At 33.0% G+C, this 19,536-nt stretch overlaps 1 protein-coding gene across 1 annotated transcript; it reads right to left on the bottom strand.

Annotated features, from left to right (window-relative positions):
• Positions 1 to 2,164: 2,164 nt before the first annotated feature.
• Positions 2,165 to 6,005, bottom strand: LOC134684196 (uncharacterized). The gene is made up of 4 exons (XM_063543471.1): positions 5,994 to 6,005; positions 3,840 to 3,993; positions 2,922 to 3,150; positions 2,165 to 2,270 (listed from the first exon to the last, which is right to left on the bottom strand). Exons 2-4 carry the CDS (start codon positions 3,954 to 3,956, stop codon positions 2,236 to 2,238), a joined length of 381 nt encoding a protein of 126 aa, XP_063399541.1. The 5' UTR covers positions 3,957 to 3,993; positions 5,994 to 6,005; the 3' UTR covers positions 2,165 to 2,235.
• Positions 6,006 to 19,536: the final 13,531 nt, after the last annotated feature.

The raw sequence follows: 19,536 nt of genomic DNA, 5'->3' as shown, positions 1-19,536 counted from the left end.
CCATTATTTACCTAATTGTTAATCCATATCAAGATGCATTTATCGTATGATTACTTGTGTTATTTGATGCATCAAGTAGTCTTACGAATTGAATTTGCTTTCACCTCCTTTTTCTTCTTTGATTGTTTTTTCGTTAAAAAATGTTATTGTAAGATACAGGAATGAAATCACTCTCAGAGTTGAAATGACGTGAATATAAGCAATTCTAGATCACCATACGGCCTTCACCAATGCAAACAATCTATATTGCATATTCATACGATAATCCCGCGCTTGTATTTCATATCATAATTTCCTTGATAGAAGGTTGCTGCTTACAAGTAAGCTATTAAAAAAGAGTTCCAAAAGGTGAAGTTGCAATCATTCCTTCGTAATATACGGACGCCACCACGAGTTGGTTGGACGTTATGGAATGACCGTTTCAAAGATGATATCGTATATGTTTCTTATGTCGTAACTACTATTCCCTTCCCTTTTCATGAATGTTATCTAACGACTATTTACCGGGTTTGTAATAAGATGATCAACACGACGAGTGCCACAAGTAGCGCAGGATCTGCTATCCCTTCCGGACCACCTGAGTTCACCCCCAGTTTTTGGAGGGGTTCGTGTTGCTCAGTCTTTAGTTTTCTGTGTTGTTTCTTTTGTAATTTTATTTTTCTGTTTGTCTTTATCATTTTTAGACATGGCTTTTTCAGTTTAGTTTCGATTTATGAGTTTGACTTGTTCCTCTGGTATCTTTCGTCCCTCTTTTAGCTATAACAGGAAAGCAAAGGAAAACAACCGTTGCGTACAACTAAGTTACCAAAGGAACATAGAGCATATGTACTTTTTTCGTGTTTACGTTATAACAATTAGCAGATTCATGGGACCTAAGTGTATTCACAATCCATACAAAACAATCAGTAAAGAGTAAAACGGAAAGTCATAAGCACATCTCAAACATAGAAAAAACTCTCATATTTTTGACTAGGGACATGCAATTTCATATGTCTAAAAAGGTACATTGAATCTGGTTGTATAGCTAGCTAAACCTCTCACGTGTACGATAATAGCATAGAATTCCATAACATTGACATCAATTTGTGCGCAAAACAAACAGACTTAATAATTTACTACGTGTTAAAGACAGTACTTTGAACTATAATATTTTACTTTTACAAATTCCGACTTGGATGGAGAGTTGTCCCATTGGCACTCATAACACATCTTCTTATATATAGATATGTGTATAAAGTAGACAAGTAAAACGAAAGACAAGATTTCAACATTGACCAAGCATACATTTGTAATATCACAATTACGAGATGTATAAGTACCGATCCACGTTATGAGTATATAATCAAAATAAGACAGTTAAGGTTAAAAATATACAAGGACAAACAAAAGGAACATTAGCACGTAAGTACTGTGGATTCATTATTATTCCTTGGATACCAATTTTCGTGGGTTTCGGAGAGGTGAACCACGAATTCAAATGTTCAACGAATAACATATTTGCAGTAGGCTTTGATACAGAGAAATCAAATATCCACGGAAATGCAATCCACGCAAAATGATACCCACGAATATAAATGAATCCACAGTAAATAAAGGCAACAGTAGTATACCGCTGTTCAAAACTCGTAAATCTATGGACAAAAAACAAAATTGGGGTAATAAACTAAAACTGAGGGAAACGCATTAAATATAAGAGGAGAACAACGACACAACATTAAAATGTAACACACACAGAAACGGACTAAGCATTAGATAAAATCCGATGAGAATAACAAATATTAGTATAACATCAAAACCAAATACATGAATTTGGGATAGAAAAGTACCGTGACACGTCTTATAGTAATGTGAATTCACACTCAAATATAAGATAATAAACGTCAATACCTATCATCTATATTTCTAATAATATATTATCAAAGACCATAATGTATTATTTGTAAAGTCGATATGGTCTTGGTATTTTTGGATGAACTTTTTTAGAACCATAAGATTTTCAGTGACAAAACTTGTTCCTCAACTTTCTGCTTAAACACAGAAACCTATTGATGATAGTAATATTTACTTAATTATTCATGTAAAGCATAAACGTATTATTTGGTCTCTTTCATTGAAATGAAATAGGCCAATTTTTCATTACTTTAAGATATGAAAAAGCCAAAAAGATGTTATCACTGATGTATTTATTTCCAAATCTGCAAAATTGAAGACCGATTTCAATCCTCTTCTTTATTTTTACAAACCACCAATCTCTGATAGAGTTCTAAATTCTGAAACAGAAACAACTGATGTTATTTATCTATTTGAAATAAGATATGTTTGATTGAATTAATTTACCTATTAAAAAACTTTTCAAAAGAAAACGTGGTTTATATATTTTGAATTAAGGTATGTTTTTGGTCCTAATTTGTAATATAGCTCTTCAACTCTTTCTGTTGTGATACATTCTGGGTTTTCCAGAAGTCCGCTTTTGGAGTTCCTGATTGAAGTTTATGCAGGTAAATCTTCGGACGCATTGAATTTTTAAAGTCTAGTTTTTATCCTAATCTTTTTTTTGGTACGATATTGTTCATTTTTCGAATATTTTATTCCCCAATACGATTTAATCAACGAAGTTATGTGTGTCACAAGCAACAAGTCAAATGCAGACACCTTTACTCAACCGAGTACCAAGGTTTCTAAATTGGTTTTAATGAGGGTATATTGTTTTTATGTCATTAAACGTTTCCTGTCATTGGATGTCTTTTGTACTAACATTTTATGTTTGACCCCTCGGTATCATGTGCTCATTTCTTTCGTTACGTCGTTTCTTTTTTTTTCTTAATTTAAAAGAACTAATTTTTCGTTTTTTAGGAAAGATGTCGAATCATGAATTAAGATATATCCAACAAAGCCTCTAGTTTACATGTAAATTAAAATACCTCCTATTTCCAACTGGTTATTTCCGTTAGTGTCAATAATTGTCATGGCTTGGTTGAACATAGTTAACCACGTAGATTTGCTGTGAAATTTGCCCTCTATTTTAATTGGAGCATAAAAAGTAGAAAATTCGTCGCCATTGATATGACCATTGCTGTCAGCGTCAATCCACTCAAAAGCCAATTCTACCCCATCCGTTCTCTTTTCAATTGTTCTCCTCTTATTCACCGTCTAAAATAGATAAATATGATTGACTAAAATTTATTCAAGTATATGTCGTTAAGGTTTTAATTCAAAGATATCAGTCCTCGTATTCAATGGATACAACCATATGTTTGGCAACCGTTGAGCTTTTTATCGCCCAGGAGAAAGCTACATCAACACTCATTTTGTGCCCTTAACATTGCAACAAATTGACAAAGTTATACAACCATAAACATTGATTTAATCTACTTACAATTACCATTATACAATTATAGCCGATGTGTGATGTCAATACAGGATATATCGACCCAAAGAAGAGTATCGACCTCTGACTTCGTCCTCAATCAATATATTTCTTTCAGGTCAATTTAACCTTGTATCGACCTCAAACAAACGCTATAGTTGTGTATAAAAATATCATGAATTCATTACATGACGTCACAAAGTAAATCGGTTTTTTAGATATTCTAAAAATAACCGTGCATTATGCTTTGTGCTGTGCAGTATGCTTTTTGCTCTCGGCCGTTTTCTATCTACCATCGAAAATATGGTTTTACATGTGACTTTCCCTGAACGACAAGTAATTAACATATCCGAATTAATAATATCAAAAAATATTATTTAGTTAAGATATGTGAAACAGTGTTAAAATGATGATTTTATTTACGAGAATATCTCCTAGAATGAAAACAATATTGTATTTAGTGTATACGTACAGAAATGGTTTTTTGAATGACTTCTGCAACGTTTGGTGTTGATTCTCTTCTGTTGAACATCCCTGGTAAGGCCCAGCTAACACTCACAACACAACACAAAACAATCAATAACTTCATTTTTTTAACGATAGGTACAATGTATCTTGATTTATTTCTGTAAACAGAGAAAAAAAATGTCTTCATATGAATATTGTAAAGAGTGAAATGCTCTTCAAGTAAAAAAAAAAATATCATCCAAATTACAATGTGTAAAAAAACATTGACAAGTCCATGAGTTTTGCAATTAAATTAATCAAGGAAGACATTTAATCGTTGGAAAAAGTAAAATCACAAAAATACTGAACTTCGAGGACAGTTAAATCGGAAAGTCTCTAATCACATGGCAAAATCAAATGACAAAACACTTCAAAAATGAATTGACAACAACTGTCATATTCATGACTTAGTACAGGCATTTGTGAAGTTGATACGGAATATTTATCAACCAGCTCTTTGTATATTCCGATGAACTGTTTTAGAAAAAGGACAAGACGTTCTTTGACATACCCCTGGTTCATCAACTTTCTGCTCAGACACTGATGACGTTTAACAATGTCTGATTAGGAGCTGCTAGCCCTTGAATATCGAATAAGTTACGGCATGTATATCTCATATACATGTGAAGTTGAAAATGATTTAATTTGTATAACTGGCAAAATTAAAAAAAAATGACTTCCGAACGATACAGACATATAAGAGGCCCCTCATGGGGGGGGGGGGGGGGGGTCCTAGTAATCACATAATCACCATTTTTTTGCCAATATAATCACATAATCATTAAATATTTGCTTATCTTTAGTAATCAAATAATCATAAACTAAAAATACAGTCCTAGGTAATCAAATAATCATAAACTAAAAATACAGTCCTAGGTAATCAAATAATCATGAAATATTTGGAATAATAATCAAATAATCATTAAAAAAACGGCCAAGTAATCACATAATCAAAAACCCCATGAGGGCCCTCATATAAAAGCGTTCCACGAAAAGCATTGTATAAAACTCTTATCAAACCCATTAAAACAATCGCTATAACATGGTTGATAAAGTTAAACATAAAATGACGAATTTGAAGTGTCACAATTCTGAATGTAAATTGAAATCTAATGAAGATTAAACCATTCTATCGGTATGCCTGAATATTCAGTAATTGTTTTTAAATACATAAACAAAATCACTTAAATTAAGGGCATATGTTACAGTTACATGGGAGGTAATGACGTTGCTCACGTTATATGTTATTTTCGTGACGTCAAACTGTAACATTTCGGAAAAAGATGCATTTTTCGACTGATTTCTATCATTCAAAATGATTTAAATTTTAAACGAGTTTATGTACCCCTGGTTTTTTTTAATAACATTAGGTCTGAATAAGTATGAAAACTTTCATGAAAGGTCATTATGTATTTTTGTTAATTTGATGAATATACAGCAAAAAATGAAGTTTTTCGACATACATGAACATTTGATAAGTTTTACTTATTTCTAAACAAATATTTCATAAATTTAAAGGATGCTAATAAAAAAGAACTTATAAATGATTTAATAAAAAACAACTTGTGTTTATCTTTTAAAACAAAAAAGTAATGCATTTCTGTTGGGAGGAAAAATATCTCCACAAATCCCAATTCTGAGCAAATATCTGAAATTTCGACTTCATTTTACTCAAAAAGAAATACACGAACTTCAAGGTAATTGTTTTTATTACAAATTTTGACTTGCGCATATACAAATAGCCTATATATCTTAAATTGAAAAAATTCTCACCGTCAGAAATAAACTGTAGGATATGCTCGTTAATGCAAAAAAGGAGCATGTTCACGAAGGGCCCAATTTGGCATTTAAAGTTTAGATGTTTTTAATCAGGCCAAAAATTTACAAATTTCACATAGAAATAGTTGTAAACAAAATAACTTTATTTTGGTATTTCAATTAGACAAAGACATTGATATTTCATTCTGGTTATTGTGTTATATATTGTATCAGACAAAACACAAACGAACTAAGCAGTAACAGTAGAAGCAAACTAAAAATGTATAAAAAAAAGAAAGAAAAGAATATAAGAAGCATTCTATGAATGTGTAAAATAACAATATAAGTACAAAATGCTTACCTTTGATTTCTGAATCCGTACTGAGTGCCACTGATGAAATGTTCCGGGTTTTATACAAAAAGGTATGAGTGTCAATTAATCAAACCTAGTAGTTAAATATTTAATGACTTAAATTATAAAAGGTGAAATATAATAAGTTCTGAAATTGCGGAAATATTCCAAATAACGAAAATGAATTAACTCGATAGTTAACAATTTATATATAGTTGTCAAATTTTAACAGCGGCCATTTCTAGCAATTAAAGTAATGACTGGTCATGCCATCTGTGATTTATGACAAAATTAGTCAGCATACATGTGTTGACCTTTTCTCACCTAGACCGAACCTTTGTTTTCGAAATTTTCATTACATGTCATGGGATATTTCTTTAAATATTTTGTGTAGTTCTGCCATCTCTCTCATGTAACAAGGTCAAAGAATAAGAAACAGGACTTGTTGAAAAAGTGTTCAAATCGCGTTGTTTTTATAAGGAGTTAAACTTTCAATAGTACTGATATCTTGTAAGTTAGTGTCCTGGGGTACAATTGCATTGATATAGTGGGGAAAATAGTGCTAGCTCTTGTTAACTTAATCAGGTCATTAGGTCCCTTTTTTTGGCATTTCGAATGCACAAAACTAACCCAGTGTTGTTTTCATTGATCAGCTCTTGGTCGTATTGTTATCAAAAGAACCAGGATTATAATTTTATACGCCAGACGCGCGTTTCGTCTACTTAAGACTCATCAGTGACGCTCAGATGCCACTGCTTTGTTTACTGGATTCCTAGTCCCTTGAAGGTATCATCAACTCAGTAGTTAGTGCTTATGTTCTAACAAGTTTTTTTTATAACAAGCGTGTCGTAAATGCTCTAATGATAAATAAAGAAATGATTAAGAAACTGAGGTTTGAACTCCTTAAGTAAAAGTTGACCTAAGACTTATAATTTGGCAATATATATTTTTTTATATATTTATATTTATTTATTGAAATCTGTATAAGTGTTGGTTTAAAACATCGAATACCGGTACCTTATTCCGGACTAGTTAACATTAGTAATGATATTCATGATATGACAGGAGTTAGTGGTTTTTACCGGTATAAAAATCATGTTGGAAATTCAAAGCTAGATGATAACAAATAAGACGTTTCAACATAAATGTGTAATATAACAAACAAAAAATTCAATTTCAAAATTGTATAAATATTTAGTTTGAGATTTTATGGAATAAAACAGAAATTTATAGTCTAGAGGAATTTAATTTCTTTTTTTCTGTTCTTCTCTCTTACCTCATCTTCGATATTTCCTTTAACAGTAATGAATTTTAAAATGATTTAAATATAATTAAAGTTTAATTACTGAGACAAACTCTCAAAAGTTATCACAGGTACCAGCATTATAATTTATACGCCAGACGCGCGTTTCGTCTGCATAAGACTCATCAGTGACGCTCATATCAAAATAGTTATAAAGCCAAACAAGTACAAAGTTGGAGAGCATTGATGATCTGATATACACTGCAAGTAAATTAAAACAAAAAGAAAAGGGTAATCATTTATGAATGAATTAAATAAATAAATATCAGGCAACACCAATGTAAAGAGGTGGGGAAAAAGAAATGAGATCAGACTCCCATATACCCATACACACAAATACATTACTTATTTATGTACATAATTATTGTTTATAAGTATATGTATCGAAGTACATAAATGAAAATTAATCGAAAAATTTGCTCAAAGTGCAATTTCATACTCTCTATTTTTCTAGAGGAATACTTTTTGATCACTGAGTTTTTCATGAGTAAAGGTCTTATTTATAATTCGCTTTCAGATTATTTGGTATGAGCGTTACTCTTAAGATAAATCCATAATCTTTTAGAAGCTTATTTTTTAGATAATAAACAGGGTCGAACATGCGTTTAAATGAATTTAGAAAAAATATAGTAGAAAAAAAGTCACAATTCACTTTAAAAATGCTTAGTACCTAATGTCTTCTTTTGTATAAATTCTGGAAAAATCTCTGAAAAAAAATCGAATTAATTGTTCTCTATTTGTTTTCTTATTTTGCTGCCATAAAGATATCATCTAGAAAAATTGTAACTTTTATATACCTTTTTTCTGAATATGTTTTAGAATAGCTCTATTTTTTTTATATGGACTTAGTATACACGAATGATTTAAAATCGCTGTAATTTGGAACAGAATTAACATTTTTGATAGATGCGTGAGAAATTCATTTTGATAAATTTCAAAGTATAATCAAAACTTATTCAAGGCTATTTCAAATATCATTCAACACATTATTTCGATTAAGTTATAATTTACCGAGTTGAAATCAAGGGCAATGTAGATTTGCTCAATCATTTTTGACAATGTTAACCTTGGTGTTTAATAAAATCTTAATGTCTACTTTGATAACCGCTCTTTCCCCAAAACAATACCAACAAACATAATCAATAAAAAGAATTATGTTTGCATCCTCTACAGTTAAAATCAATATTCGCTGTACTTATTGAACACATGCTTTAAAAGTGTTTCGACTTGGCACCTATATGGGCTTGGTAATACGTACTTTTTTCATTCATATACATGTTTGAGAGTGTGGAATGGCGGAGGTGTTTCATTTCTGTATTTTATTATTTTTTGCTCGTTATTCTGTATCTAAAAATAACTGTAATTACTTGATAACTGTATTCTGGACGTTGTTCTTTTTTTTTAATCGGTGATCCAGCAAATGGTGTAGCAAGTCAGACAGCTTTTCAATTTCCCATATTTTACTCGCTCATTGGTTTTTCTAAAATCTTACCTGAACATTTAACTTTATTTCAAAAATTTGGCAAACTTTTAATTCAGAAACAAATGTCAGTCTATTTTAAAGCGGTTTGTGTTTTTATTGGCCGTCAAAACAGCCAAAAATGTGGTGGTGGTATGCCGTAAATGCATTACAGTCATAAAGTCAACAATCTTATCATAACCACATCATGCACATCACAGTTTAATACCTCTTCTGCACATTTGAAGGTCTCTAATATGTCTAATATGTATTATTATACTTCACGGGAAAATGCCAGATTTTGACTTTTACCATGAAAACAATTCTGTCCTATGGCTGAGCGGGAGAACATTTTTTGAATGTCACTCTCTGGTGCAAACCAATCAATTTTCAACAATTTAAAGACAAGAAATTGAATTTACAACAGCGAATAAAGATAATTCTCAAATTCTACTGCTTAGAACATTTTATAGATCGCAAAATGAAAAAAGGCCACTTTGCTTCATTCTGTTGGTTTTTCAGATATCCGTAACGTTGTTATAGAAAGTTGAAAAAAAATCAGATTACAAATTCAACGTACATCACAATTATGATTGCACATCGAGCATAATAAATTAAATGACACATATCTGAGAGCGTGATAGAGCATATTGTAACCCCACGTTTCGACTCAGTTGATCATGATGTCTCGGGATACCAATCTGTTTTATCACCCCCTGAGCTGTGTGTTATCTATATATTAATTACCTAAACTACACAACAATCGGTAAATAAAGGCAACAGTAGTATACCGCTGTTCAAAACTCATAAATCCGACTAAAAACAAAATCGGGGTAACAAACTAAAACCGAGGGAAACGCATTATATCTTTTTATCTCGGTAACTAGTAACTGTTCTAAAACTAATCTTTCAGTGCTTTTAACTAGTCTCTTTGCTTCTGCCAAAGAACTAAACTGTTGTAATAAAACACATGATGATAGTAGAATTAACTATGTTTGAAGCGTATAAATGTTTTGGGATGTTTGAGATAAATTCCGTGCTTTTGATTGTACTTTTGATGCTATTGTTAGTTTTGACTCTTTACATTAATAACATTAACGGTACCAATTTTCCTGCACCAGATGCGCATTTCGACAATACATGTCTAATACCCTCTTATTAAGTAAAAGTTTTCCCTTTTTAATTAAATCGCTTCTTCTCTAATGAGAAAGGTAAATATACTAGAAATACTTACTGTAAATACATTAAAACAAATCATCAATAAATATGACTAAAATGACAAAAAATAAATATCTGTGTATCTAGACTATCTAAAAAGTAAAAACACAAAAATACCGAACTCCGAGGAAAATTCAAAAGTGAAAATCAAAAATCAAAAGGCAAAATCAAAAGTCCAAACACATCAAACGAATGGGTAACAACTGTCATATTCCTGACTTGGTACAGGCATTTTCTAATGTAGAAAATGGTGGATTGAAACTGGTACAAATTATCACCTATGTTAAACAAATTAAATGTTTCCATGAATGCGCGAACCAATAGGGCTATTGAGTTCTTTCCCTGAAAATATCTGAATAGGTACGCAGCTTGGTCTTTTCTTTATGGTTAGGGTTATTTTCAGAAACTAGTTTATAGACTGTGCGTTCATCATTATATGTCATTGTACCCAATATAGTATAGGTACAATACTAACTTACGTATCTCGATAGAGATGTTCAGCTTAAACTGTCAATTAACCGAGTTGGTTCTATTTCCAGTCGGTTCAATCTCGACTTAGCCTGTAATAGCCTGGAGTTGGTCGAATGCTGATGATGCTATTATTGGCGGGGACACACATCTTGTTGCACGACGTACCATATTTGCTTTACTTGGTTCTGGACTGAGTGCCAGAAAGGGAATGTCACCAATTGTCTCGGCAAGACTCTGGCAAACTCACGTTTGCAGATATTTTGTTTTAATTTTTTTTCTTCTTAATTTTCGTCATGTTTTTTATCTTACAGATGGTCAGGTCAATTGAATTACGCTAACCAGAAATCACTAAATATTAATTATATAACTGTAAACACTCTTACTCTAAAGTTAAAATTAAAAGTCTCATGCGAATTGTTAACCTTTCTCAGATCGAATGTAAAAATTGAGGCTCGGTGTATCTGCTTGTACAATCAAGACATGCCTTCTTCATGTGGTATTATTCAGCGTTTTCACCTCCCCTAATTAGAATATATGTGACAGTGCAACGATGTAAGGCAACTATGTATCCCATCTGATAGCGAAAGTAACATCTGTCATGACAGTACTATAAAATGGTTAAATAAGGAAAAACAATTTTAATCAAATTCTTAAAATCAATGCATGTATATCTCATTAACTAGTCTTAGCTTCCACAATTTCATCATTTTTTTACGCATCCAAATCGTATAACCGGAAAATATTTATTTCACTTGGTATGTTTTGATGTGAAAATATGGCTTCTTAATACTTATTGTATTTTGAAACAGAAGTTTGTCGATTGTCACCTTTGTTATCAATCAACAAAGAAGCTTGTACGACTTTGCCTCCAGCAGAGCTAAAGCAAAACAATACATTATCGAGTCTTACACAAACACTTTGTATGCCGTGTTAACAATGAGGCTTATACAAGTTTTTTTATGGAATTTTGGTTCCTCAATGCTCTTCAACTTTGTACTTGTTTGGCTTTATAACTATTTTGATATGAGCGTCTCTGATGAGTCTTATTTAGACGAAAAGCGCGTCTAGCGTACTAAATTATAATCCTGGTACCTTTGATAACTATTTACACCACTGGGTCGATGCCACTGCTGGTGGACGTTTTGTCCCCGAGGGTATCACCAGTAGTCAACACTTCGGTGTTGACATGAATATCAATAATGTGCTCATTTTTATAAATTTCCTGTTCACAAAACTTTGAATTTTTCGAAAAACTAAGGATTGTCTTATCCCAGGCATAGATTACCTTAGCCGTATTTGGCACCACTTTTTGGAATTTTGGTTCCTCAATGCTCTTCAACTTTGTACTTGTTTGGCTTTATAACTATTTTGATATGAGCGTCACTGATGAGTCTTATTTAGACGAAACGCGCATCTGGCGTACTAAATTATAATCCTGGTACCTTTGATAACTAATTAAAGTAGTTTAATTGAAATTTTGAACATTGACCTTCAATAAATGCCGCGTTTATTCTGAAAACACTCTGGAAAACTATTAATTAACTTTTGAATAATTTGAAACAATTTATTTGTTTTCATTTTAAATATGTAAACAATACGCCTTGTGTACACAATCCATGTTTCACATTGGAAGTGTGATCGCGGTCTTATATGATACACGGACTCTTATATGACCAGAATCACTTGTGGATGATCAGTGAGTTCATGGGCACTTTAAATTTAAGTTTTATTCAAGCTTTTTGTTTTACCGACACATTTCCTGTCTTTTAATTATGAGTTTTGAACAGCGGTATACTACTGTTGCCTTTATTTATTAAGATATTTACGTAAGCATCAATAACCATATAATTTTTTTTTTTAAACAGTAAATTAATATTTATATCAGTACACAAAGGGATTGACCCTTTAACTTCAAAAGGGGGTTAACGTTGTGGTTTTTCCTAAAACAAATATTATGATCCTCAATTATATGAAAAAAAATATATTGTTGGTAAGAAGATGAGTGTTCTGATTCCTGATTTTCCGAAAACCTTAAATAATATTGTTACCAGCCTGTTTCTGTTGTTACATTTTTATTGAATCTAATTAATGAAATTTAAGGTAAGCTTGTGTAAAACATGTACAATAAGATATAATTGATTTCGATGACACAGCGATGCATTTTCCGATCACCGGATGTTTACGATAGGGCTATAAACAGAAGATTAAAAATTTAGAGAATGAAGGGCGACATTTACAATGAATGGAGCAAGAAATTCAAACAACCCCCTTCCCGACCTTTGAGTTTTAGGTTTGCCGTATTGCAATCATGGGATAACTTTCCTGTTTATAGTGATTTTGTAAAAAAAAATAATAAGAAAATAGATATAGGAAGATGTGGTGTGAGTGCCAATGAGACAACTCTTTATCCAAATAACAATTTAAAAATTAAACCATTATAGGTTAAAGTACGGCCTTCAACACGGAGCCTTGGCTCACACCGAACAACAAGCTATAAAGGGCCCCAAAATTACTAGTGTAAAACCATTCAAACGGGAAAACCAACGGTCTTATCTATATAAACAAAACGAGAAACGAGAAACACGTATATATTACATAAACAAACGACAACTGATGTACATCAGATTCTTGACTTAGGACAGGTGCAAACATTTGCAGCGGGATTAAACGTTTTAATGGGCCCAAACCTTCTCCTTTTTTCTGAAACAATAGCATAACATCACAACATAGAGAAACATACGATAAAATATCAATTGGCAGACTTAACTCAATCAAAAAACGTATGATTACACAATGAACGAATAAATTTGATCTGCGATATCTGAATACAAATGCACAGTTAATTAAATATTAGAGACAAACATTCATGACCAAAAGACTAACAAACAAATTCAAACACACTGAGAAATATTTAACCAATCAATGTTCACTTTAGAAAAAAACCGTTTTTTTATAATCTTGAAGTTTATACAAATGTTGTAAGAATAAGTGAAAAATTGAAGATATTACAAATAATCAAAGCTGGTATACAGACAAGATCCATATAAATAAAAAATGACAAAAAAGCATTATAAACAGTATCAACAGGTCGAATTAACAAGAAAATACGATTTGAGAGTACTCGCAGTTACTGACAGCTAGTTAAAAGCCAAAATCAATTAATAGTAAAAAATCATGCATCAGAGACTAAAATCGACTAAAAAACATCACTGAAATGTTCATTTATATGTGATAATGTTAATTTAACACTAATTCAGTCAGGTTCTTTTTGTCCTTTTCTTTTATCTATTCATATTTATTTATTGATTTAATTTTTATATCCCTTCTGTGTTGATGTCTTTGCTGTCCATTGTTGGGGTTGGGTCTTGTATGATCTTAGTAGCAAAACTACTGTATCACTAGCCTATCAACACTGAGGTTGTCAGTCCTGCACTAGACATGTGCGCCCTACTAACAGGGTTGCCTGTGTTCCTACTGAATGTCATTGTTCTCTACAGGGTTGGCTATGTTCCTATTGAAGGTCATTGTTCGTTCCTACTGAATGTCATTGTTCTCTACAGGGTTGTTTGTGTTCCTACTGAAGGACCTTGTTCTCTACAGGGTTGTCCTTGTTCCTACTGAAAGTCACTGTTCTCTACAGGGTTGTCCTTGTTCCTACTGAAGGTCACTGTTCTCTACAGGGTTGTCCTTGTTCCTACTGAAAGTCATTGTTCTCTACAGGGTTGTCCTTGTTCCTACTGAAGGTCACTGTTCTCTACAGGGTTGTCCTTGTTCCTACTGAAAGTCATTGTTCTCTACAGGGTTGTCCTTGTTCCTACTGAAAGTCATTGTTCTCTACAGGGTTGTCCTTGTTCCTACTGAAGTTCATTGTTCTCTACAGGGTTGTCCGTGTTCCTACTGAAGGTCACTGTTCTCTACAGGGTTGTCTGTGTTCCTACTGAAGGACATTGTTCTCTACAGGGTTGTCTGTGTTCCTACTGAAGTGCATTGTTCTCTACAGGGTTGTCCTTGTTCCTACTGAAGTTCATTGTTCTCTACAGGGTTGTCCGTGTTCCTACTGAAGGTCACTGTTCTCTACAGGGTTGTCTGTGTTCCTACTGAAGGACATTGTTCTCTACAGGGTTGTATGTGTTCCTACTGAAGGACATTGTTCTCTACAGGGTTGTCTGTGTTCCTACTGAAGTGCATTGTTCTCTACAGGGTTGTCCTTGTTCCTACTGAAAGTCATTGTTCTCTACAGGGTTGTCCTTGTTCCTACTGAAAGTCATTGTTCTCTACAGGGTTGTCCTTGTTCCTACTGAAAGTCATTGTTCTCTACAGGGTTGTCCTTGTTCCTACTGAAGTTCATTGTTCTCTACAGGGTTGTCCGTGTTCCTACTGAAGGTCACTGTTCTCTACAGGGTTGTCCTTGTTCCTACTGAAGGTCACTGTTCTCTACAGGGTTGTCTGTGTTCCTACTGAAGGACATTGTTCTCTACAGGGTTGTCTGTGTTCCTACTGAAAGTCACTGTTCTCTACAGGGTTGTCCGTGTTCCTACTGAAGGTCACTGTTCTCTACAGGGTTGTCTGTGTTCCTACTGAAGGACATTGTTCTCTACAGGGTTGTCCTTGTTCCTACTGAAAGTCACTGTTCTCTACAGGGTTGTCCGTGTTCCTACTGAAGGTCACTGTTCTCTACAGGGTTGTCTGTGTTCCTACTGAAGGACATTGTTCTCTACAGGGTTGTCTGTGTTCCTACTGAAGGTCACTGTTCTCTACAGGGTTGTCCTTGTTCCTACTGAAGGACATTGTTCTCTACAGGGTTGTCTGTGTTCCTACTGAAGGTCACTGTTCTCTACAGGGTTGTCCTTGTTCCTACTGAAAGTCATTGTTCTCTACAGGGTTGTCCTTGTTCCTACTGAAAGTCATTGTTCTCTACAGGGTTGTCCTTGTTCCTACTGAAGTTCATTGTTCTCTACAGGGTTGTCCGTGTTCCTACTGAAGGTCACTGTTCTCTACAGGGTTGTCTGTGTTCCTACTGAAGGACATTGTTCTCTACAGGGTTGTCCGTGTTCCTACTGAAGTTCATTGTTCTCTACAGGGTTGTCTGTGTTCCTACTGAAGGTCACTGTTCTCTACAGGGTTGTCCTTGTTCCTACTGAAAGTCATTGTTCTCTACAGGGTTGTCCTTGTTCCTACTGAAAGTCATTGTTCTCTACAGGGTTGTCCTTGTTCCTACTGAAGTTCATTGTTCTCTACAGGGTTGTCCGTGTTCCTACTGAAGGTCACTGTTCTCTACAGGGTTGTCTGTGTTCCTACTGAAGGACATTGTTCTCTACAGGGTTGTCCGTGTTCCTACTGAAGTTCATTGTTCTCTACAGGGTTGTCCGTGTTCCTACTGAAGGTCACTGTTCTCTACAGGGTTGTCTGTGTTCCTACTGAAGGACATTGTTCTCTACAGGGTTGTCCGTGTTCCTACTGAAGGACATTGTTCTCTACAGGGTTGTCCTTGTTCCTACTGAAGGACATTGTTCTCTACAGGGTTGTCCTTGTTCCTACTGAAGGTCACTGTTCTCTACAGGGTTGTCCGTGTTCCTACTGAAGTGCATTGTTCTCTACAGGGTTGTATGTGTTCCTACTGAAGTTCATTGTTCTCTACAGGGTTGTATGTGTTCCTACTGAAGGTCATTGTTCTCTACAGGGTTGTCTGTGTTCCTACTGAAGTTCATTGTTCTCTACAGGGTTGTCTGTGTTTCTACTGAAGGTCATTGTTCTCTACAGGGTTGTCTGTGTTCCTACTTAATGTCATTGTTCTCTACATGGTTGTCTGTGTTCCTACTGAAGGTTACTGTTCTCTACAGGGTTGTCCTTGTTCCTACTGAAGGTCATTGTTCTCTACAGGGTTGTCTGTGTTCCTACTGAAGGTCATTGTTCTCTACAGGGTTATCTGTGTTCCTACTGAAGGTCATTGTTCTCATTTCCTTAACCAATATAAACTTACCAACATAAATTAGCATACTAGTTCTAAGTCTGATAAAAAGTTATGAACTAAATATAATTTTTTTGTACAAATTCAGAGCGAATTTCAACCATTTAATCTCAAAAAAACTGAAATTTCCCATGGTGACATGCTATAATGCAGTGTTATTTTTTTTTTCTTTATTCTCCTACTAAATGATGATTTTATTTCTTAATGATTAATTATACAACTCAAAGTATCTTTTTTGCATTTTCCTATATGTAAATGTTTTCGTTAAGGGACATGTTTTTGCTAAATTGACACATTATATGATCTGTTGATCATTCTATCTTAAACTGGAGTATCTTGTCCTCTAGTTGCCCGTTTTCAACATCAAAATGTTATGACGCAGAATTAGGGTCATAAATATCGAATTTAGCATATGCTCAAATCATTTTAGCACATGCTAAATTATAATTTACCTTATGCTATAATGATTTTAGCATAAGCTAAATTCATTTTAGCATAAGCTAAATTAATTTTAGCATAAGCTAAATTCATTTTAGCATAAGCTAAATTCATTTTAGCATAAGCTAAATTCATTTTAGCATAAGCTGAATTCATTTTTGTATAAGCTAAAATCAATTTAGCATATGCTGAATTGTTGAGCTTATTCATAAATGTTGGCGCGGAATCAAGGTTATAAATATTAACTTAAAATTGAATTCAGCTTATGCAAAAATGAATTTAGCTTATGCTAAAATAGATTTAGCTTATGCTAAATTATAATTTAGCATAAGCTAAATTTGATGTTTATGACCCTTATTCCGCGTCATAAAATGTTAAATCTGCACTTTCTTTTCAATCGAGACAATTTGTCAACCTAAATGTAACAGTATATTTCTAAATCAGTTTTTTTTTTTATTAAAAATGTAATAAATTTTGTTAGTAATGAAAGACGAACAAGTGAGTGAAAATGAACACTTTATTTTACAATGTCTTACAATCATTTAAAAACAACGTATGATTAATATCACGGATATTTGTTCCTGAAGTCTTCACTTGATATTTTCAGACAACTGAAATCCATTAATTTTAGAACCCACGAACAAGTACAATTGCTGCAAAAACAAAACCTGATACCCACGAATAAAAGTACTTGAATGTAAAATATTATGTTTTTCAATATGTTTCCAACCATTCGAATTTCTTTCTGTAATTGTATTTCAATTTGTTTGACTTTTTTTTGTGTTCATGTATTTTTCTTTCCATATAATTTGTTTAGCTATATCAATAGAAGATGAGTTTTTATACTTCTAAGTCTGATTGTTATATGGTTTCGAATACTTTCTGTTATATTTCATTTGAATTCATTTCACATATCGTCTATATTTTCTAACTAGTGTTTTTTTCATATTTTGCACGTTTCCTTCAAGTGTTTTCAAATATTTTCATAGTTTTCTCTATAATGAACAGTATATCATTGTTTCCTAGTGGAGGCTCTGTTTAACTCTACTTACAAGATCTGGATTTGTCATGAACAGTAGATCAAGTGTGTGGTCATTTCTTGTAGTAAAAAGAAAATTTGTCTATTCGTTGACAAAGGTTTTTTTTCTAAAAACGATCCAGTAACTTTTTTTATAACTGGTAGTTTAGATGCGGAATCATGTTTTCTTTGTCTAATTAAATCATTGTGTCTATGTTTGTTGGACGTGCATTCTTAAGACTCAACATTAAATCATTTGGTAGTTTATTTCAAAGTATACACTTATATATAAAAATTGTTTCATAGAACTTTGTATAAAGCCTTAACATAGCTTACAGATGATCTTATTAATTGAAGAGGGGGATGTAAAATTATGCATTTGTCTCTCTGACACAAACCCCACCCCAATCCCACCGATACCCCACACCCCATGGTCTGTCTAGGTTATTACACGTTTGTATCCTATTGTAATTTTTATTTATAAGTTAATATGTGTGTAAATGGAAATTCCCGGCCAAAAGTACTTATCAACCGAAACTGGATCCCAAGCATAAATATTGTTATTATTGCAGTCATTAAGTATCTCTTTGGATATGTACATGATGTATGTAACAATTTCAATTGTGTGTACTTGAATTTGTTTTCAAACACTTAAAGTGACGGTTCTCAGTTCAACGTTCAGAGAAGTGTTTTGACGGAAGTAGTTGTTCTTTGTAATTGAAACGTATCACTTTGATGTATTCAGAAATTATATAATTTGGTTCAAGAACGATTTCATTATTCTTTTCATAACCCTGTTTTCGTAGTTAAGAATATAAAATATAATATGAGCATATGCATGTATATGAAGTATTGACCTCGTCAAATTAATTAATAAATAGTATTTTTTACATACTAGCACTGGGTCAGCATCTTCGCTACATGTTTATTCTTAGTTGTCGATAGTATCAATAACCACATGGTAAGTGTGTTACGCCATAGACCTAATTTAAAAGAGACATACGTCTTTACCTTACTGTTGATGAATGGAGAGGTTAATAATACGTTTTGAATAAATAAAGGCAACAGTAGTATATCGCTGTTTGAAATTCATAAATGAGGGGGAGGGGGTCAGAGATCGATTGAGGAAAAAATCCGGGTTAAAAACTAAAACTGAGGGAAACATATCAAATCTAAGAGGAGAACTACGACACAACAGAAACACAACATTAAAATGTAACACACACAGAAACGAACTATAATATAACAATGATCATTTTCCTGACTTGGTACAGGACATTTGAATAAAAAAAAATGGTGGGTTGAACCTGGATATATATTTATAAATATCTTATATTCTCAACTACTAAACCAAGGTTTTTCTCAAAATAATGAAATGGTTCTTGGACCAAAATTATATAATTTCTAAATACATCAACGTCATACGTTTCAATTACAAATAACAAGTACTTCATTAATCATTATCGCTTTAATTAAAAAAAATTGTCATTATCATCTTCTAGTCTGTCATCCAAGAAAAGCGTTTTGGGTGCACCAAATCTGTAAAGTGTTGAAGACGTCAAACATACGTCATGGAAAGTGTCAATTTGTTTATACTATAATATCAATCTTCTAACCTTGACCGATTCCGGTTCTCTTCTTTCGAATCAAACGAGTTTTGTGACGAATAATATATAT

The sequence above is a fragment of the Mytilus trossulus genome, chromosome 9, assembly GCF_036588685.1.
Source record: "Mytilus trossulus isolate FHL-02 chromosome 9, PNRI_Mtr1.1.1.hap1, whole genome shotgun sequence".
Taxonomy (NCBI): domain Eukaryota; kingdom Metazoa; phylum Mollusca; class Bivalvia; order Mytilida; family Mytilidae; genus Mytilus; species Mytilus trossulus.
This window is presented reverse-complemented; position numbering and strand designations above follow the sequence as displayed.